This window comes from Populus nigra, chromosome 10 (genome assembly GCF_951802175.1).
Source record: "Populus nigra chromosome 10, ddPopNigr1.1, whole genome shotgun sequence".
NCBI classification, from domain to species: domain Eukaryota; kingdom Viridiplantae; phylum Streptophyta; class Magnoliopsida; order Malpighiales; family Salicaceae; genus Populus; species Populus nigra.
In genome coordinates, this window is record NC_084861.1 from 14,021,485 (window position 1) to 14,043,512 (window position 22,028).

The 22,028-nt window shown below is 33.3% G+C and overlaps 3 protein-coding genes across 3 annotated transcripts; 2 read left to right on the forward strand and 1 right to left on the reverse strand.

The window, feature by feature from the left end:
• The first annotated feature begins 697 nt into the window (after nt 1-697).
• On the forward strand, nt 698-3,333 carry LOC133704053 (protein NRT1/ PTR FAMILY 2.7-like). Its single transcript, XM_062128788.1, has 4 exons — nt 698-844; nt 984-1,201; nt 1,368-1,897; nt 2,410-3,333. Exons 1-4 carry the CDS (start codon nt 748-750, stop codon nt 3,242-3,244), a joined length of 1,680 nt encoding a protein of 559 aa, XP_061984772.1. The 5' UTR covers nt 698-747; the 3' UTR covers nt 3,245-3,333.
• A 1,805-nt stretch (nt 3,334-5,138) lies between these two features.
• LOC133705332 (uncharacterized) lies at nt 5,139-6,405 on the reverse strand. The gene is made up of 2 exons (XM_062130466.1): nt 5,555-6,405; nt 5,139-5,403 (listed from the first exon to the last, which is right to left on the reverse strand). Exons 1-2 carry the CDS (start codon nt 6,403-6,405, stop codon nt 5,139-5,141), a joined length of 1,116 nt encoding a protein of 371 aa, XP_061986450.1.
• Nucleotides 6,406-8,758: 2,353 nt separating this feature from the next.
• LOC133704054 (nuclear transcription factor Y subunit B-1-like) lies at nt 8,759-12,959 on the forward strand. The gene is made up of 7 exons (XM_062128790.1): nt 8,759-8,948; nt 9,230-9,460; nt 9,801-9,930; nt 10,061-10,066; nt 10,216-10,299; nt 10,405-10,443; nt 12,680-12,959. The coding sequence occupies exons 2-7, from the start codon at nt 9,243-9,245 to the stop codon at nt 12,725-12,727; spliced, it is 525 nt and encodes a 174-aa protein (XP_061984774.1). The 5' UTR covers nt 8,759-8,948; nt 9,230-9,242; the 3' UTR covers nt 12,728-12,959.
• The last annotated feature ends 9,069 nt before the right edge of the window (nt 12,960-22,028 follow it).

The window sequence follows — 22,028 nt, forward strand, 5'->3', positions numbered from 1 at the left end:
TGGCTTTCCAACTGAAAGTCTCGGGTAGGCAAACTCCACTCTTGATATAAGTGGAATCAATCGATTAATCCTCGCATTAACATCAACAAAGAAACTAAATTAATTTTTCTTTTGTTTTGGTTTGTGCATTATTATTCCTTCAGTCTGTATATCTTTTGTTTTGATTTGTGCATTGTTATATGAGTAGGGCAGTACCTTTTCTTCAGTCTATATTTGTTGTAGCCTGTATTTATTGTCAATATTTATGCATTAAATAAGTGGGGTAGTAGTTTTGACTTAAAAATAATAATCTACTTTATGTATTATCCTCATCATCACTTAGTAAGTGTAAACATTAATTATCAATCTGTCTTACGTACAAAGTACTTCCAATAAATCGAAATTATATTAATTACAGAAAAATTACCTTCTTAATTAGAAAAAAAGAGAGGGAGAGAAGTGCTTAATTCATTACTCTTTCGAGATATTGATATCCCAACCACTCAGATATTGTTTAACGCCACTTGTGATTTAATATGAATGATAGAGGAGGGGGAGGGGCAGGGTTGCTTTAATTAAACCTTTAAAATAATTAAATTATAATTTGACAAATAATTGTCAATTTCAATATTTATTTTGGTCATAATTGTGAGCTTCACGCCAGTATAAAACCAAGTAGATGTCGTGCCACCAACAGCACAGCACAGCATAAACACTCACTAGCATAACTATAGCCCTGTTCCGAGACTGCCTTGAGAAAAAAAGAGAATGGAATCCTTGCAAACCACCTCCATTCCAAGTGACCAAGCACCATCAATGAAGCACAGCAAACGAGGAGGATGGACTACCTTCCCTTTCATTATAGGTGAATCTTTCCTTTCTTTAATCTCTTTTTGGTTAAGTATTTTTCCCAACTCTTGTTCTTAGTTAAATTTAATTATGCTGTTTAAACGTTATATTTACTGATATTGCAATATTTCTAATTTTTTAGCATGTGTACACAGGAGCTGTGATGGGTCTTACACTAGCAGCCGGAGGGGGGTCAGCGAATTTGATAGTATTTTTGGTAACTGTAATGAACATAAAGAGCATTAATGCTACTCAAATCAATAATATTGTAATTGGTTGCTACAGTCTCTTTCCCGTTGCTGGGGCTGTCATTGCTGACTCTTTCTTCAGCTCCTTCTATGTCGTTAGTGTTTTCGCCTTTGTTTCTTTACTGGTGAGTCTCTGTTCTTTGCAAGTCTGCATGCATAATGAGTTTTTTTTACTGTGTTTTCTCCCTTGTTTTTCTCTTTTTAAATCTTTATATGGGTGTTTATAAATTTTTCCTTAACTGTAAATTTTGTCCCTGATCATTTTATGATTTTTAACGCAACTTTCTGCAGGGCTTGATCATGCTAACTCTAGCATCTACAATCCATTCCTTGAGACCCCCAACATGTGTGATTGGTTCACTTGCTTGCGAAGCCCCATCAAAGCTTCAATATGCAGTACTCTACTTGGCGCTAGCATTAGCTTCCTTAGGAGTAGGAGGCACACGCTTCACGTTATCGGCTATGGGAGCAGACCAATTCAATAAGCCAAATGAGCAAGGAACTTTCTTTAGTTGGTATTTCTTCACCCTGTACCTCGCCAGTGCCATAAGCTTGACGGCTATCATCTACGTTCAGGATAGTGTGAGCTGGGGATTAGGGTTTGGCATTGGTGTTGTTGCTAATGCCATTGGATTAGCCGTGTTTTTGTTGGGAAAAAGGTTTTATTGCCATACCAAGCCCAAGGGAAGTCCCTTTGTAGGCATTGCTCGTGTTTTGGTTGCAGCTATTAGAAAAAGAAGGAAACTGGAAACTTTTCAAAGCCAGGGTTATTTTCACGGAGACAACACAAAGGCGATTAGCAGTCCAACTGAAAGTCTCAGGTACGCTAGCTCCACTGTACAGTATTGTCATGGAATACAGTTAATTAATTAAATAAATTTAAATAGTAGTGGTTCGGTGCTTCACTTTGCTTTCATGGCTTTCAGCGAGGGATTAGTTGTTAAAATAATAGTGGTAATAATGAAGTAAAAAAATGCAGTTTCTTTTTAACAAAAAAAAAATATATTATTTATTCAGCCAGTTAAATTGGAGAAGAATGATTCACCACTTCAAATGTTCTTCATGATGATGCTCAATAGTTAACTTGTATCGTATGTCGGTATGTGCAAAATCCAAAGAAATATTCTGTACATTAACTTTAGAGATTCTTCTCCAATTAATTTAGCAATGGTGTAGGAGGACAACATTGACTCTTTACCTACCCTCCCTGTAAGCAAGCTATTCTATCAGCCAATAAAATGTGTAAAAGTCTAAATAAAATGTGAGAGCCACTGACTTTCCACTAACTTTCTTCATGAAAAAAACTGAGTAGACGACAATAATTTCCACGCAGATTCTTCAATTGGGCAGCACTAAGATATGAAGATGACCGAAAATCAGACGGCTCCTATTCAAGTTCTTGGTGGCTATGTACAGTGGAGGAAGTTGAGGATCTCAAGACCCTGATCAAAATCATGCCACTGTGGTCTAGCGGTATCTTATTGAGTACTACTATAGCTATTATTAACAGCCTAGCAGTCCTCCAAGCCCTAACCATGGACAGGCACCTTGGGCCGCACTTCAAAATCCCAGCTGGGTCATTCCTGGTATTTAGCATTTTAGCCACAGCACTCTCAATTTCCATCATTGATCGTTTCTTGCTCCCAATGTGGAAAAATTTGACTCGAAGATCACTGAAACCCCTCCAACAAATAGGTATTGGCCATGTCATTAACATATTCGCCATGGTGGGATCTGCCTTGGTGGAGACAAGGAGGCTTCGTGTGGTTCGAACCCATCACCTTAACGGTCAACCACCCGGCTCAGTCGTGCCGATGTCAGGTCTCTGGCTTGTGGTCCCGTTACTCGTGATCGGCGTTGGTGAAGCTTTTCATTTTCCAGGACAAGTTGCCTTGTATTACCAAGAATTTCCCACGTCGCTAAGAAGCACTTCTACTGCTATGATATCACTGTTAATTGCGATTGGATATTACCTAAGCACAGCAATAATCGATTTGGTACGCCGGTCTACAGGATGGTTGCCTGATAACATCAACGACGGGAGATTAGATTATGTATTTTGGTTGTTGACGGCGATAGCGTTCGTGAACTTTGGGTACTACCTGTTATGTACCAAGTTTTTCAAGTACCAGAACACTGAGAATCATGAGAGTGAGGCTTCTGCTTAGTGGGCTGCTCTGATTTAAATGGGCTGGTCTTGTCTGTAATGTTTGAATTGTGACGTTGCTTTCTAATAGGCCTAAGCTTGTTAATTGAATTTAGGCTTCACACGTGCAGCAGAATAAAGACCAATGCTTTAGCCTAACAGCCATTAAGTGGGCTTTAGCCCATGAAGAATGCAATGGTGCTTGTAACCTGTGAAGAAAATGGGCTCTTGCGTGCATATCTTTTACTCTCCCAGCGCTATATTTCGGCAAAGGTTAAATTACAAGAGGGGTTGGTCCATTAAATTGTTGGTCTCAGTTTTATTATTGCCTTGCTAGCGGGATACGTGGGTCTTTTTCAGACTTGGAAGTGAATATGATCTTTGAAATGACTCGAATAGATGTTACGTAGGTAGGTGGGTATAGTAAATAAACTTTAAGACGTAAAGATTATTATAAGATATTAATTACTTTAAATATGTTTTTGTCAAATGATTAAAGTAATATATTTTTAGAATATAACAAGGCTTTAAACTTATATACAATAATTTCTATAAGTTTCTTAATTATTTTTTTTATTTATCATAAACATAAATATAAAGTTTATCAAGAAAAAATAGGGAAAGAATAAGATTATTTTTAATTGATTCAATATCAAACTAATATTAATTTATAAGAAAAATAATACTTTTTTGAGCTAAAATATATATATAGTTTAAAGAAACATCTCTTTAATCAATATATTTGTAAAATTTAAAAGACAACTCTTCAAACAAATTAATTGAATAACTTGGCTAAAAGTGTTATGTATGAATACTTGTAACTAAATCTCTTGAGAGATTTTTAGTGAAAAATTTGCTAAATTATTACAAGATCTGACATACATAATGATAATTATCGCATCATAAATTAATTGCTTTATATATTAATGTTTTAGATTGACATGTCTAGATTTTCCATTATGAATTTTATTAAATACCTCATGCATAGTTGTTTGACTATCATAACATAAATAGATAGATGACATCGATTGTGATCACAACTTAATATCTAATATAATATTTTTCAACAATTTCATTTCCTTACTCACAGCTACAAGAGCTATAAATCAAAATTCATTGTAGAACGAGTTACATGTTTGTTTTTTTGAAACCCGAGAAATGACATCACCTCCTAAAATAAATACTCGTATAGAAATTGACTTATTATCACTTGTACTAGTAATTCAATTAACATCAATATAACCTTCAAGTACAGCTTGAAAATTATTATAAATAATTCAAAATTCATAATCCTTTTTAAGTAACCAAGTATTACTGTAAATAATCGATACCTCATCACTTGTGTATTTAGATAATTTGCACATTGTGGAAGCAATATCTAATCTTGTGCAATGCATGATATACGTTAAGCTACCAATTGCACTAGCATATTTAATTTGAGCAATTGATCTACCAATATTTTCCGTCAACTTAATCCTATTAAGTTTTTTATTTTGAATTTTGAAATTAGATATTTCTTCGTATCATTAATATCATGTCATCTATATAAAGACATATTATCACATCAAAATCATATATAAATTTAGAATAAATACATTTATAAACTCTATTATGTTTAAAACCATATTCTAAAATTAAAGAATCAAATCTATCATGTCATTGCTTAGGTGTTTATTTCAATCTATATAGAGCTTTCCCCTAAATTTTTCTCTCAACATCTTTTATCTTTTTAACATGAGATAAAATTTTATTTATTTATTTATTTCATAAGCTATTTTATAACAATAGTTTGTATTAATTTAATAATTATTTTATTTGATAAATAATAAATAGAATATAAATATTTTAATATTGTCAAACTCAATTTAAATATAAATCCAAATTTTTATCTCGAAACACGAAAATGATAATCAAACTCAGTTCACGCATGATGGTTCAGCGGCGGGTGAGGTCGGCTGTGGTGATGTTGGTGACTTTGGTGGAGACGACGACTTAGGATTCTTGGGGACATATTTCCTGGCCCAAACATGTTTTCCATTAATGGTGAACTTTGCCTTGCTGTGTCCCTGAAGAACGCTGTGAATGACGGCAGCAGAGGTTACAACAAGGCGTGCATACAGTGGCTGCTCCTCTGCCGAGACTTCTTGCATATAAATTGCCTCAATGCAATCTCCATGCTTCCTATGACCAGAAATTAAATGATAATAATTAGTCAAACCTTTTTTAATTAGAAAATGTGATAAGTTTAAGAATTAATTTGCATTCTCAAAATTTTATATTATAACATAAGAAATTTAGACATGTAAGAGAGATCGATAGAGAGATTAATTACTTGGTGAAAAAGTCTCTGATTTCATCTTCTGAAATAGGGTACCCTTTAGAGAACGTCAAGAAAATAGTCCTATTATCAGAATACACGTCCTTCTCTCCCTGGTGATCACCATTACTAATCTTTATACGATTCAGTGCTCCAGCAATATTTTCAGTACTCGTAATCTGCCTCTGAACTGAAAGATCGTAAGGATCATAAGCAGGCAAAATTCCAATATTAGGCGCCATGAAGTGGGGAGTACTGATCCCCAGACCATAAACACCAGCAGCAGCAGAATTATAACACAGCACAGGATTAATCGCTGGACCATAATAATTCAAAGGGTTCCCTTCTTGACCACTAACATTTTCAGCAACAATATTATTTCCTTTTCCAGCAGCCTTTTTTTCGATGACTTGTCGCGAAATATCTTCGAAAGCTCTTGCGCAAACTTCGTCGATGATCTTTGTGAGCGCGCGAAGAATACCAAGTCGATTGTCATGGAAAAAACGAAGGGAGAGGCCAGTTTTTGTCAACTGTTGGGTCAAAGGAACCTCATCGTTCATACTTTCTGGAGAGAAGTGGAACCGGTCGGTCTTTATGCAATTCAAGCAAAGAACAGCCTCATCTGCTAGAGAATTGATTACGGCATCAGGCAATGACAACATTTTGTCCACTAAATTATCACGTGCCTCCTTTTCAAGCCAAATCCATAAGGCCATAACTTGCATGGACTCTGCGGGGTCGCGATCAAGATTGACAATAAGTCTAGTATAGAGGGTTCTGTCAATGGTGTGAAAAATCTTGAACTCTTCTGGGGTCACCATGGAATTCAAAACAGAGGGAGAAGAGGGCACCGCCGAGGATTCCATGGTTGTTTAACTGTGATTTGGTTCTCAGAAATGAGAGACAAAATGGGGAAATCAACAGTGGTGTCTGTGTGTATTCTTATAGAGATGCAAGAATACAGTTGTTGGATTTGAGTTGTGACTCTAGAGAATGAAGGGGAATGTTTTTGGAGAGTTGCCATTGTTGTTGCAGAAATGGTATGTTTGTTTTAGCTTCCGTTTTGGGTTTGAATGGCAAACGTCCAAAATGGATATTCTTGGTTGGAGATTTGTAGGGTGCGGTGTATCAAAATTCCAATCTCACATACATCAATGCAATGCAATGAGGACCAAATTTTATTTTATTTTATTTTATTTTTCTTTCATTTGCATGTATAAATAAATTCTCTTTATTTTCCCTTTTAAACTTAAACTCGTTCACTAATCTTGGCTAAAAAAATTATATGTGCTGTTCAGTTTGTAACTACTGTATATTTACAATATCGGATAGAATTAAATGGATAAAAAAAGAAAATCATTTCATCAAAAATTAAATTATAAAAATTCTATCTTTTTAATTTTATTAAAAAATATATATTTTATTTTTTCTCTTATGTTTATCTTTATCTGTCTTGTGAAAAGATTATTAATTAAAAATTATTTTTTATCCTGTAGTTACAATATTATAAAAATAATAAAATCTATCCATCATGAAAGACAATTTCCTAATTTGTTTATTAAAATAACAAAATGATAGTATGAATAAAATTTGTTATAACCACATCACTAATGTAGTTTTTTAAAGAATAATTATTAGTACTTCACAACTAATTAATGATAATTTTTATAGTATTTAAAAAATAACTAGTTACATTTTATTAGTTATCATCTAAATTTATATTTTAAAGTGAAGATATTTTTATTATTTTTATAGATCGTACATTTTATTTTTCTAAACTTCAGAAAATAATCAAATAAGATATTACTGATCACTCTTCCATCACCATAGAATTTCCCACAACTAAAGTAAGGTTGAATTACAAAATCAGAATTATTAGATAATATTTATATTTGGCATTTATTCCAACCAAAATTGAGATTTTCAAAAACTTCTAAGAAACAAGAATGACAAGCCCGAGATTGCTCTACGTCAACGGCATCGTTTTCCGCCCTCCGGACACACTTCCCATCCACACCTTTCTCGAATCCAATTCAGGCTCTTACACCACCACACGGACACATGACAACACGGCATTTCTCTTATTCTGTGTCCGACACTTGCAACGGCTTCCAAATTCCGTCAAAATCCTCTTACCTTCGAACCCACGATTTCTCTCCAAATCCTTAAACTCCACAAAAATACATGTCAAATTATGTGTCAAAAATCACGTCGGAGCAGCCTATACTAGTTTGTCTTTTAAAAAATTATAACCTTCTAGTCAAATTCATGATTTTAATATTTTATATTTTTTAAAAAATATTATTATTTTTATACTTAGCCAATTTATACAATTATTTTTGTTTTTTTATTTCTTTGTAATTTGTTTTTTAATATTTTTTCCTTTTCACTTTTTGTTTTTAAAAATTTATTCCACGCGGACTAAGAAAATAATGTTTTATTGTATTATTATTTTATTATTTTATTTTTTAGCTATGTCAAAAATTAGTTTGAGATCTTATATATATATATATATTTTAATGCATGTGATTTTTATTATATATAAGTATTGACTTTGTAATTTACAGTTATATTTTTATTTGATGTAAAAAAATATATTAAAAATACCTATACAATAATTCTTTTGCGTTGAAAAAAAAAATATTCGACTTGCAGCTAAACATGTTGAATAAACGTGTTAACATTTTTTTTTATATATTTACTGATACAAATAGTTCTCATAGGTCTTTTGATTTACATTTAAATTTAAAAAAATTAAAAATTTTATTTTTTTATTTTTATTTTTTGTTAAAAAAATTATACAACTCATGAAAAAACACGAGTCACACAATTAGTTTGATAAAAAAAAACCTTTGTTTTAGCACACGATAAAAGGATGTGTTTAGCTAGGTGGTTTATCCTTTTTATTAAAAAATGTTTTTTTATTTTTAAATTGTTTGTTTTAAAAGATAATTTTTAAAATATAAAAGATTATTTTAATATATTTTTAAATAAAAAATATTTTAATAAATAATTAACTCAAAATGCGTCGAAGATTATCTAACTGTTAAACTTAACAAGTTAAAATAAATAAATAAAAAAAGGGTTAAAAAATGAGAGGAATAAAAGAAACGTGTGAGTTGTGACTTCGTGTGGACCAGGACAAGGGGACCCGCAAAACTTAAAACTGGGCAGCCAAACAAACGTAGAACCAACGGTGTAGATAAACATAAAGCCAAACCAATCAAAGAAAATCAAAATAAAACTCGGCAAATCACAAACTGCTATCTCCTTCATCCCTCCCCCTTCTTCTCTCTTCTCCATCGTCAGATCTAAAAAAATTTCTCTCTTTCTGTTTCTCCCCCCCCTTCCAACTCTCGCGCCAAATACAAAACCGCTTCCCCCCCTCCCTCCCCCCCTCTCTCTCCAGGTAATAACTAACAACCTCCACTCCCTCTCTAAAACCCACCTCTCATAGGGTTTCGATTTCCTTCAATTCCACTCTCTTATATACTTTTCTGTCTCCTATACCTATTCATGTTCGTATTCGTGCGTGTATACGTATAGAAACGTGTTGTGTGGTGTTTGAATTTATTATACGTGTAATCTAGGGTTTGATTAGGAGATAATTTTTTTATGTTTGTGATTAGTTTATAATTGCTTTGAATTTTGAAATAACGAGGTGTGTTTTCTTTTGTAATCAATGTTTAGATTTTTTAGTAAGATGGCCGATAATCCGACCAGTCCGGCGGCGGGGAGCCACGAGAGTGGTGGTGAGCAGAGCCCGCGGTCAGGGGTGAGAGAGCAGGATAGATACCTGCCTATTGCTAATATAAGTAGGATCATGAAGAAGGCGTTGCCGGCTAATGGAAAAATTGCTAAGGATGCTAAGGATACTGTTCAGGAATGTGTATCTGAGTTCATTAGCTTTGTTACCAGCGAGTAAGTGAAAGAGTTGATTGGTTTTGGTTTTGATTATTGACGATTGGCCTTTGTTTGTGTATCGTAATCATAGAGATAGTGTGATTCTGTGTAGAACTGTTATCAGTGGTTTTGGAGAATGGGGTATTGATTGCTTTATGAAATGCAATGGTATTTTGGAGATGTTGCTTTTGTTTATCTGATTGGGTGGCCTGGGATTAATGGTTTTCTCTTGTTTTCTGATTAATGTAGTTGTGAATTGAGGTTTTAGTTTGTGCAATGAAATTGTGCCTTTGGAAATTAGGGTTCTTGCACTGAGGGTCTGGTTTTGTGAAATGTGATTGGATGTTGTTTTCTTTAGGGCGAGTGATAAGTGCCAGAAGGAGAAGAGGAAGACGATCAATGGGGATGATTTGTTGTGGGCAATGGCAACGTTAGGATTTGAGGATTATATTGAGCCACTTAAGGTGTACCTGGCTAGGTACCGGGAGGTAATTAGTTTGTTTTCTTGTCTATGATTTATTTTGTTTACATATAGGTTGGTTTGTAATCTAATCATCTGACTCTTCTCTTTCCTTCTCTTTCACCGATTGGTTTTATTGGATCACTGCCATGTCACAGTTGGAGGTAATAAACATTTTTCTAATTGAAGCATTGTTTCCTTCTTTTTATTTCTTTTATCGTTTTTTTTTCAGTTTAACCACCTTTTAAATGAATATTTTTTCAACAAAAAAGTTCTATAAAGTTGTGACTTATATTTTTAGCAACTTTGGCAGGGTGATGCAAAGGGGTCTGCTAGAGGTGGAGATGGATCTTCTAAACGGGATGCAGTTGGAGGTCTGCCTGGTCAAAATGCACAGGTAAGTTTGTAATCATGCTTTAGAGGTTGATTATTCTGACCTTACTAAGTTTTATTAGCTCACCATACTGTCTTCTTGTTGTGTTTGGATGAACTACCACGTCAGTTTGCTTTTCAAGGATCGATGAACTATACGAGTCCACAAGTAATCCTCTTCTCACCCCCCCCCCCCTCCTCTTCTATTCCACACACACACGCACAAACAAGCACAGATTCTTAAACCTAATGGAATATAGAGTCAAATGTTAAATATTTAAATCAATAGTATCAGAGAATTGTAAATCTTGATTTATTGAATTGGTTGTCCACTTATTAATTGCTCATGCAATTTCCTTTGCTCTTGGATTCAAAAACTGCGGTCTTGGGGTCACATATAAATAACATGCATATTATGCAAGAATAATTAGTCCTTTTCTTTCTTCACAAAAAAAAATTATATGTAGCATTGTTTGCACTTGTCCCCAAAAGATCCTCATATTTTTAATCCTGGATTGATAGGAAAAACAGATTTAACTAAATGCTTGGCAAAAAATTAATTATGTTGATTGGTCAAAAAGTCACATATTGATATAGAAAGTGTAAAATTAACCAATACTTAAAAGAGGAAAAGGGAAGGAAGAGGGTGACCGATGTCTGATGGCTAAAAGCTCACTGAGTGAAAGGGGAAATTCTTTAGGAAATTACACGTGTATTTACTCACAATCATTTTGATAAGAGGCGTAGTTAAGGTTCAGAAAGAAAAAAATATCTTTTAATATATTGGTCCAAACCAATCATTGCTGGGGAGTTACTTAATCACCACATCACAGTGACTTGTATATATTTGCAAGCAAGTAAATTTTCAACCATTTGATTGTTAACAAAATGAAAGAATGCATGCATAAATTGCTACTAGGCTCAGGCTGTACGTGATTGTTGGGAATCCTGGTTTTTTAGGTCTCATAAGATATATCTATCAGGCTATCACCACATTTGCAGTGCTATGTGGTGTCTCTGCATCTGAAGCAATTTATGGATTTTATCCATGTTTTTGGGTGCGTTACCTATTGTTTTCTAAACTTAATGCTAGAAGGTTTCTATATGTAAAGTGGGGCCTGCTTGCCCAACATTGTCAAAGGTTAAAGGCGCTAAAAAGCGTCAAGCCAGGAAAATGCCCAAGGCGCTCAACCTTTATGATACAAAAAATTACATGTACAATATTATATATGATATAACTTAGTAGAAATTTCTGCAGTATAACAGAAGATAGAGAAGGAATAACATGGAGAGAGAAAAGAAGTGAAGAAGAGAGAAATTAGGAAACAAAAAGATGAGATGACAGAAGAAAAAAAGATAAAGGAATGCCTCTGTTGTTCATCAGTCTTCACTCTTGAATCTTCTTTCACTTCTTCTTTGGTGGTGTTTCTCGTTTGTTTCTGTTCTTCTTGTTTCAACTTTCAAGTCTGTCTCTCTTCGTCTTACACTTTTGTGTCTTTTTTTTTTACCTCAATCTATATTTTTTACAAAACTACTGTTAAATTTTTTCTAAGACCAGAAAAAGAGACAAACAAGACAAAACATAAGTCTTTTATATATATATTAGCATTGTTTATCAGTGCTCCAGCTTTGCTGGAATAACTTATGGTTGATTGTGAGTTTTTTTTAGACCTGGTTTAATTACATGAAAGATCATATTTGGCTTGATGACGGAATCGTATCTTTGTCAGTGTCTGTCTTAAATGGTGGTCTTCAGAAATCTCTAAAACAGATCCACACTTTGCATCCTAATGATTTTGCATTAAAGGTCATGTATTTCTCATTGAAACGGATTAATCCTTTCTAATCTATCCAGGATCGTTTCAAGAGTGATGGTGAACAATGCAAAGCAGTTGATATTTTCATTTTAAGATCTTCTTTTGATACGTAGCATGAACAAAACATGAAAAATGTGCATCAATGTATTGGAATGAAAATATGAGGCATGTGAAGAACCAGTAGTTAAATTCTCTTTTTGCTCAGTTTATATTGAATGAGTTGAACAAAAATTAGGCACCTCATGTTATTGATTTTTATGCATGTAGTTTTTATCTTTCATTTACAAATGACAGTTCTTTGATGGCCTTTTTGCCACCATACATTCATACTGTCTTAAATGTGTGTGCATTATTAGGATCAAGTTAGGATTTGATTACACGTGTAGCTAGTTTAGTGTTGAGTTCGTTCCTTGTTATCTTGTTCCATTCCTCATAGATAGATGTGTCAATAAGCAATGTGGAAAATGAAATCAGATGCTTTTCGCCCCCTCTTTCCCCCCATTCTTTTAAGGTGAAAGGGGATTAGGGGGCTTGGTGAAATTGCAATTGTGGCCTGTATTCTTATGAGCTTCTTGCCATCTTGCGCAGGTGCAGGGACAGCATATGATCCTTCCTTCCATGCCAGGCAACGAGTAGGGTTTGGCTTTGCTTTGGTCAATTCAGTGAATTGTAAGTTGTAACGTTGGTAGAACTTTTTAGTTCCAACACTTGTAGAATCTAATCTCTCGCTTTAGTTGATCTGATTGGAACCAAAGTGCCCTATATATTTTGGTGGCTTTGGTTTTTGGTTGTTTGTTGGGGGTGGTTTGAATTTGGCTGGTGCCTTCATCATCAGTGCAGTTTTAATAGTTAGATTAATTTCTGTAAATTTGTTTTCTCAAATTTATATTTTTTCGAGCATTGCAAGTATGATTTCTTGGAGCATTTGACGCCATACCTCATTAGTCGATGATGTCAGCTTTTGATTTTTCAGAGTGGTACCATGTTATATGCTTGTCAATTGTCAAATTGACGGACCTATCCTGAACCTCGAGAACGAGTCAGCATCACTACCAAACTTTAAAGCGACTAAAAACTGGAAACAGGGATCTTTGATCTGTCACTTTTCATCATTGATGTTTTGCCTGTGAAGTCCTGTGGTTCCTGGATTTTGAGTGGACTTTTATTATGGACAATTCTTAGTATGATTTTGAATGAATTCATTATTGATTTATTGAAATAACGTTACCGGGGGGGCATTTGTTTGTTTGATAATATGGTGTAAAATGCTTTTAATTAAAAAAATATTGAAATGTTTTTTTTTTCAAATATTTTTTTTTTTGACATCAATATTATTGAAAGGAAGCAAAGTTTAAAAAACATTTTATAAATTACATCCAACTACAAAAACAATCTTGAACAATAGGGTGTTTTTAGCATCTTGTAATCCCGAACTAAGATGACACCTTCATGGCGAAGAAACCAAAAAAAAGGTAATAGGGATTGAGAAGATAAAACATAATAGGAGATGGAGATAAAATGAAATGAAAATAAAATTATGTTTGATAAACATGTAATTATTTGTGTACCATGTTTGGTTAATGATGGATATATAATACATAAATAAATATAAGAAAAATATAATTCTATTCTATATTTTATGTGTTATTATCAAATTTATATATTTTTAAAATGTAGATATTATTATTTTATTTTAGTTTATATTTAGTGTTGAAATTAATAATAGGTAATAACTTTAGTTAAAAAATTTGGACTAACCTGATGGGTTTACTTAGGAAGGCTAATCTGAGACTTGGCTAAACCAAGGTTTGAACCAGATTGAGTTTATAAAAAAATAGGGGAAGAATTGACATAATTTAACTCGATTAGAAACTTGAGTCGACTAATGATCCGGTCAACTTGGGGTAGAATATGGTTCAAAAAATCATAATTTGTTTAAAAAAAAACATTATTTTTTTATCAAAACAATATTATTTTGATCATTTTAAGAAAAACAATTGGGTTAACCTAGCTCATCAAAGGTTGATGTGGTTACTCTCTTGCCTCAAGATTTAGTCTTTATCTTGATTTGAATTTTAAAATTATGATAATAATTATTTTTATATTTACATGTCTTAGTTAGATAATTTTAAAATTAAAATTTTTTTACAAATATATTTTAATGATAAAAAATATTAATTATTATCTCTAAAAACGTGTTTTTTATATATATACCCATATTTTAAAATTATAAAAATTCATTTTAAAATTGTTTTTAAACTATTTTTTATTTATTTATATCTCTAGCCAAACATATTTTTATCCTTACTAATTCCATCTCTTTTATCTGAAACAATAATCAAATGCAAGATTAAAGCTATGAAGAACTATACAAAATACATATAGGGGTGTTGGGTACGTACATGGTCTTTTAAGATTCTTTAAATCAAGCAATATTAAAAATGAAGGATATTTGTGTTTGTTATGCTAAAAAGATTATTAAAATTTTATAAAATTAAGTTTATTATTGGATGCTAAAGAATTAAGGTGTTAATAGTAAAATAATAAATTTATTTAAATTTCTTAGGAATTTTCTACATAAACCAATCAGAACAAACACATTACTAACAATTATATTTCAAGAGAACGTCTAAAAATTCAAATACCGAACGACTGTAATGTTGAGCCACGGGGCTTTGATCTTGCAACCTTTATCTAAAAACCTCGACTGAAAGGTGGGTGCATTTTTTATTCGTGGGTTTTGATTTTGCAACCTTTATCTCGAACTTCGACCGCTGACACTTGTTTTATGTGGGGGTCTCGTACAGCTTTAGTCGAGCATGGTGCAATGGCATGCTGCTTCTTTCCAGTTCTCTCCTGCATCTCTGTCTGCCATCGCTGAGAGACAGTGTTGGAGCTAGCCTTGCTTCAGATTTTAAGCCACCTGCCGAAAATTCTCTTGTTTTTTTTTTTCTTCTTATTTTTCCATAGTTAATCATATAAGTAATAGAATTGGCGTTTTATTGTGTTAAAGTCCAATCCCATCTCAAAGCTAATTTATCACGGCGGTGCAAATGCTTAAGAAACTCAAATTTCTGTGCTTTAATGGTCCCTTTTTATTGTGCATAATTAGGTGTTGTTGAAAGCTACTGTCCATATGCCACCTACCAAACACAAAACGCTTGAAACCTACCAGCTGCAAGTGCCAGACGCTTTTGTATCAATGAACTCGATCGCTGCCACCTAGAAGCACAGCACACATAGTAGCACGTGACACATACAGTGACACGTTACACGCACGTGAGTAGTGATAATACAATCTTACAATGAGAGAGTCACAGTCATAATATCATAGTACGCTTTGTTGCTGTCTCTATCTCAAAAAAAAGAAGAAAATAACACAAAACAGAACAAAACACAGCGTCCCCTTGCAATGTTTTGTGAAATCCAATGTGGTGAACTTTCGTTCCTAGCTTGATGGATTTTTGGTTCAGTAGGATATATATATATATAGGTCTGTCTGTGTGTGGACAGATTTGAGAGGAAAAAAAAAAGAACAAAGAATACTTTATTAAATACGAATATTAATTGTTACAAATAACAGGAATTATCGATAATAAGTAGCTTCACACCATTTTTAAAGGAATCACTGTAATATTGGCATCACACCAAACAAGAATTATAATTTCAGAAACACATAGTACCTCAACAATCCTATAATTCTTCCATATATGTAATTTAATTTCTAAATGGCAGTTTTCTTGAAAGATGAACAAAAAAAATTAAATAAGAACAATCATAATTAATTAATTAATTTCTATTACCATGTATAACTACAAGGTAAATTTCAATATATAATCATTCTTCGCTGTCAACTTGTAACTTTGGAAAGGTTGCTTGTATTGAGAGATATCATCTATGATCAGAACTTAACTTAGAACCAATGGTAATTGTCTGCTGGATAGTGTTTCTGTTGCCCGGTAACATTGAAATTGCATCACAATGTCTCCATCTCTCACCTCTTCCCACGACGTGACCATCATTTCTTGCCTGCACGAGGCAGCCAGCTCACCCCCCACCACCTCCCACTTGCCCTCTGTGTGTAGACAATTGATCAAGCCCCCTCTCCTACGACCAACCCACGCCGTGCCCTAATTCGTTTATATTCTTGAAAACCTTTCAGACTACAAGAATATTATGATTCGAACACAGATCAAATCCTTCTTCTTCTACGCGTCCTTTCAAAATCTTTCCTTTTCCACGAGTCCTTTGGACTACACTAAATCCATTTGACTCTCGAAGTATTGCCACACAACTCAAACAAGTCATGTGTTTCCCGAAATATTCATTCTGAATTAGCCTTTTGAACTTCATCGTTTATGCACTTGGGAAATCCAGCTAACATGTTCTATCGCTGTTTTGGGATGAACGGCATTGTTCAAATGGAAGAAAAAATGAGTTTGAATCCTATATTTTCCTCGAAAACCACAAATTATTGTGTCATTTTTTTTTAATATTGGTTGATGGATTGATTTATAAAGATAAAAGATGATACTTGAACCTAGACCACGCCTCTTTTTTTCTTGCTGGTTACATCTTGTGTTAGGTTAATTCTGATACCCCATGATTCATGTACGCATGAGATATTATTCCCATTTGTCTAACGTACAATCATGTTAGTAGAAGAGGCAAGTGTCTCCATGTCTGCTCTTTGCCAACTCACGCACAGAAAATGGTCCAGCACATCACCAGCACCCCTTGTTGGGTCGTCCTCGTATGTTTGTTCATAATATCTCGTCTCTGCTGACACAATACTCCTGGCCTTCCTTCCATAATTTACTCCCAAAACCAAAATAAAGTGATGATCCTCATCAAATTCAGTACTGTCTAGTCTGTTTTTTCCATGGTCAAACCAAGGTTATAGCCCCTTTGCTAAACAGCTGGCCACGTTGTAGTATTCAGGGAAGTGAGTGAGAGCTAGTGAGACAGTAAACATCTGCCAATCCTCACATGGAATAGTGCTGGTTGAACCCAAAGTGCATTTGCAAGCACAGACCCTTTTATTCTCTTGTTTCCGTCGCTTGACTGCTACTAGACACGCGCTTGCTATAAAAGCAGCAGGAAAATTGGAAGCCAGATATTGATAATTTGATAGTCATTAATGCCTTCAAATTGAGGCACTATATCGAAGGGTGGTTTAAAATTGATGAGTTCAAGAGGTGCACTCGACATTCATCAACTATAACGAAAAATATTTGCTCGATTCGATTCTGGTTCTTATTATTTTTATTTGGCATTTTGAATTATACTTCATGCTGTTATTAGCACATAAAACGGATTAACAAAATCAGATGATAAAATTAACATAATTATCAACTAAATTAACGATGAAAATAAATTGAGATTTTTTAATTTTATTAATTGTTAGTGAATTCGAGATTAATTAAAGCCACGTTGTCATAGCTCCATGTTACAGTGATAATTAATTTATTAATATCATTATAATACAATTTATAAACGATGACCTCTTACACAGCACCTTTACTTTAACCAAGTAATTAATTATGAAAATAAAATATTACTGCTGGTATACTCTAGAATATGCTGGTATACTTTAGAATATGATGGTATATTCTAGAGTGAATCAATAAAACAATCAAAAGATTCGATTTTTTGTTTTCATTCGTTTAAGATTATTTCAAGATATCATTAATTTTTTTTATTAATATGGATGTCCGAGCTAACTTACGTGTACCTTAACTAATCCCACGGGCCTTGAAGTTAACAAATATATAAGTCTCTAGTGGCCATCATATTAGCAATTACAGGGCTTGAACATAAAATCACAAAGAAAACAAATCTCTTAATCTCAAACTCTTACAATTTAACCATCTAATTATTATCATTGTTGGTCATCAAGCAATTAGATTGCTAGTTGTAGACATTTATTTTCTAACCTTTTTAGAGGTTATTGATGATAAAAATCTCAATTAATTCATAATTTTTTCAATCAAAACTATTCTAATATATGTTTTATATTCTTATAAAACTAAAACACGTTACAAACTGTTTTATTAAATCATCTAGACACTTTTTAAAACAAACAACTTGTTTCATAAATTTTTGCCAGTAAATACAAGCTGTCATCATTACTACCAATCAATTAATAATAAAACTTATATATATATATATATATATATATATATATATATATATATTGTGTAATGATAGTAATTTAAAAATAACAACGTTTTCAGTACGTAGTAATTAAAATATAAATCATTTCACAATTATATCAATGATTTGCATAACCAAGAAATAACATAGAGTATATATGTGATATCATAAACATTTTTATTTTAAACAATTAATAATATACAAAGAAAATTAAAAAAAAAAAAAACGAATTTTTCCCGAGGGTGGTCATGTGGAATTTGTGGTGGCCACTCGACAATCAATAAAGACCCCAACAAATATGACAGCAAATAAAATGGCTTTTTTGGTTTCATTTATCCTTACTCTTTTGTTTCACCTCGTCAGAACCTCGGAATGCATACCACCGCAAAACCGAGGGCTTTCACTGTGTGTGATCTGTTGAAAACCAAAGGAAACAAACCTTGCTGTTGTGGGCCCAATGACAGCAGACTTGAGTACTGTTTGGCAGTGGCATGTCATTATGTAACTAGTAAAATTACTTCTTGTAGTAAAAGAATTTAAACTTCAAAAAATCGAGATTTAAAGGAGAGCTGCGGCTCATCGAACATTATATTGATTTTGGCACAGAAAATCAGCGAACATTTTTAATTTGTTATTAAAATGGATGTATAAACAGATTGATTACAAAGTTGACAAAGAAAATTGCATACTTGTCACTCACGTATTAATATCTAAAGAAATCCAAGTTGTTCTTGTATATGTTCAGCCCTTACGTTACATTGCCAGGCGTACATACCTCGAAATCCCTTATGGAGACAGATAAACCGAACATGTTAGACATTTGATGTTCGGTACGAGATCGTCAAAATCCCCTCAATCAGCGCCTCGATTTTTCAGCGAAACCACCCGTTAATCACGTACACGGTGAAGAAAAACAAAGTGCTATACCATGTAACCAGCTGATTAAAGTTTCTAACTAGGTAGGTTGCTACGTGCAGCCAATCATCTCTACGATTCCTAGATTCTCCTGCCAAATTGACAACAAACATGCGAACACCTCAAAAACAATTTGCACAGCACAACCAGCTTCACACCAAAGACATTTGTTGTGGGACCCCATGATCATGAACCCAACAAATCGAGTTTAAACCAAGCAGTGTTCGAACATGCTGCCAGTTTGAGAAAAAGGGAAAGGGTTGAGGATTAGGGTACTGATTACCATTGTTTAGACTCTGAATCTATTCTGTTCTATGTACAATCCATAAACAAAACCTGCAACACTGTACAGATAATAATCTACACGGTTGTCACGTGGTTGCATCGCCTATAAATGTATCCGCTAGTGGTTTTATTTGAAGTATCAGTACGTTCTTCACTTCTTCTCTAGGAAAAAGATACTCCGATTGATTTAAACGTCCAAGTCGGATGTAATGCGTAAGGTGTTAATTAGTTCAACAAAATTACTGATCGTCACCGACCCAAACACAAAGAACAATTATGAAAAGCTGATAAATAAATAAATAAATAAGTGGCATGGATATAGTTAGGAGGGGTGATCCGTACTTTTCATTTTAAACATTTAATGATTTTTTTTTCAACCACTTGGATACACCAGCCAGTTGGCTACAAGCTTGTGCATATTTTGTATTGATAGAGTGGTGGTGGTGGAGGCGATTCCAGTCGTCCGGTCGAGGTTGATGCTGATGTCCATCGTCGGAATTCTGAGTTATGACTTTGACCATTCGCTGTTTCCAGAATCTTTTCATAATATTATCTATAGCCCACGGATAGACACTTACTCCGCTGGTGGTTTGGTACTGTATATACTCGGTGTTTGTGCTTCCCAGCCATGGGTGCCAAGTCATTGACACGTAGCCCATGATTATTTTTTATTTTTTTCATGGTTGAAAAAACCGAACATAAACGAAGGCAGAAGCCATATTAGCCACCCTGGAATGTGGCGTGCGTATGTGACATCCTTGCCTGAGTTTTATCTCCCCATGCGACTGCAAGCACGGGCGGAGGGGTGGGGACCTGACACTCTCAATTCTTGAAAAATACTGTCCAGTCCTTTATTCTTTTAGATATATCCCTCAATTTAATACATATTTTGCACCCACAAGCTCTTCCTTTTATTATTGTATTTGTGAATTTTAGCTTCATTTTTTGTCCATATTAGCCTAATCCCGATATTATATTTCCCTTTTTGGATGCAACAAGAAGACTTCCAGTCACCATTTCTCGTGTAAAATCTCCATATTTATATAGTGATTTGGGCACCCTTTTTTATATTGTGTATTTAAATCCAACATTAATCTTAGATTTTGTACTTGTAGGAATAATATATTTTCTCTTTTCATATTCCCTTTTTAACCTCGAGAGTTAATACAAGCTTGACTGAATATGGCAAGGCATGAAGGTTATTTGGGTAATGAGAGCGAGTTGCAGGGCAAAGTGGCTGATTATTATTGTCCCTAACGACCGCCCTTCAAATTCAGACTTGGAATTCTGAGGACTGCACGACGCGCTCGTTAACTTTGTCGGACCCTCTCCCTCAGTCCATGTACGGTGTTTAGCTGTCTTTTGTCCCTTTTATATTACGCGACTCCACGCGTGAGAACACGCTCCGTTATATTAGCAATTTGGGTTTTTCTTCTGATTTCTTTTCTCTTTGCACTTTCCCTGCCCCTCCATATGATTCAGCTATCCGAATTACAGATAGATCATACAATTATTTCCGATGAAATAACAGCTGGTAATTAATGACTTAGAAATTTGTAATTTTAATTGTTAATGAAAAACTCAATTTAAAAACTTTATATATATATATATATATATATATATATATATCATTGTAATTTAAAAATTCAAGTGTTTAGGTAAGTCTCCAAAAAAATTAAAAAAAAAGATTAGAAATCATTGATAAGAAAAGAAAATAGACTTTTATAAAAGGGTTGGATAGAATAAAATATTCTAAATAAAGTATGAAATAAAATTTTATTTTTTCTGTGCACGACACGCATGGTACAAATGGGATTAATTAATTTTTAATGCAAATTAAAGTTACCTTGTTTAATATAATTAGCATTGTATTTGGCTTTAAAATTATATTGTGGAAAAAAAAATCAATTATAAAGAACAGAGCAAAAGGACTAAGGTATCAAATCTTTTAGTTGCACATATTATAATCTCGTTTTATTCCCTCTAAAAAATCTTCAATAAAAATCCAATAATTAATGGAAACTTACTTACAAATTCAATAAATACATTCTTAATTAATCGATGCCAGTAAGAGTGAGCGCGAGTAACTTAATTTATATCTCTTTACCGGTTCTGTAAGGTTATGTTTGGAAATTGTTTTTTAATATGTTTTTTATTTAAAAATATATTAAAATAATATTTTTTTTTTTAAATTATTTCGATATTTCTACATGTAAAAATAATATAAAATATTAATTTTTTAAAAAAATAATCGTGCACAAAATTAAAATTTTGTATATATCATTACAGTCCTAGATATCATCTTGTTTTTTAAAATGCAACGCCATTGTTTAGAATAAAAAATCTTAAAAAATCATTAAAATTGAATGGTTTAGATTTTACTCGGGTTTGGTTATATTAATTTTTAAATAAATTTATATTGAAACTCAATCTAAATTGATCCAAGGTTTAATAAATATGATATCAACAAAAACAGAACATATTAAAAGCTAAGTATATATCCAGTCATTGGCCGAGGGATAAGATACAGAGGTTGTCTAATTAAAGAGAAGCGTGTCATCGATCGCTAAGTGCTATTATT

Excerpts from the sequence above, each read along its gene's own strand:
- LOC133704053 (XM_062128788.1), top strand. The coding sequence starts at position 748 with ATGGAATCCTTGCAAACCACCTCCATTCCAAGTGACCAAGCACCATCA. Across the intron at positions 845-983 it reads TACCTTCCCTTTCATTATAG|GAGCTGTGATGGGTCTTACA; the intron begins GTGAATCTTTCC and ends ATGTGTACACAG. Across the intron at positions 1,898-2,409 it reads AGTCCAACTGAAAGTCTCAG|ATTCTTCAATTGGGCAGCAC; the intron begins GTACGCTAGCTC and ends ATTTCCACGCAG.
- LOC133705332 (XM_062130466.1), bottom strand. The coding sequence starts at position 6,405 with ATGGAATCCTCGGCGGTGCCCTCTTCTCCCTCTGTTTTGAATTCCATG. Across the intron at positions 5,404-5,554 it reads ATCAGAGACTTTTTCACCAA|GAAGCATGGAGATTGCATTG; the intron begins GTAATTAATCTC and ends TTCTGGTCATAG.
- LOC133704054 (XM_062128790.1), top strand. The coding sequence starts at position 9,243 with ATGGCCGATAATCCGACCAGTCCGGCGGCGGGGAGCCACGAGAGTGGT. Across the intron at positions 9,461-9,800 it reads ATTAGCTTTGTTACCAGCGA|GGCGAGTGATAAGTGCCAGA; the intron begins GTAAGTGAAAGA and ends TGTTTTCTTTAG. Across the intron at positions 10,444-12,679 it reads TGAACTATACGAGTCCACAA|GTGCAGGGACAGCATATGAT; the intron begins GTAATCCTCTTC and ends CATCTTGCGCAG.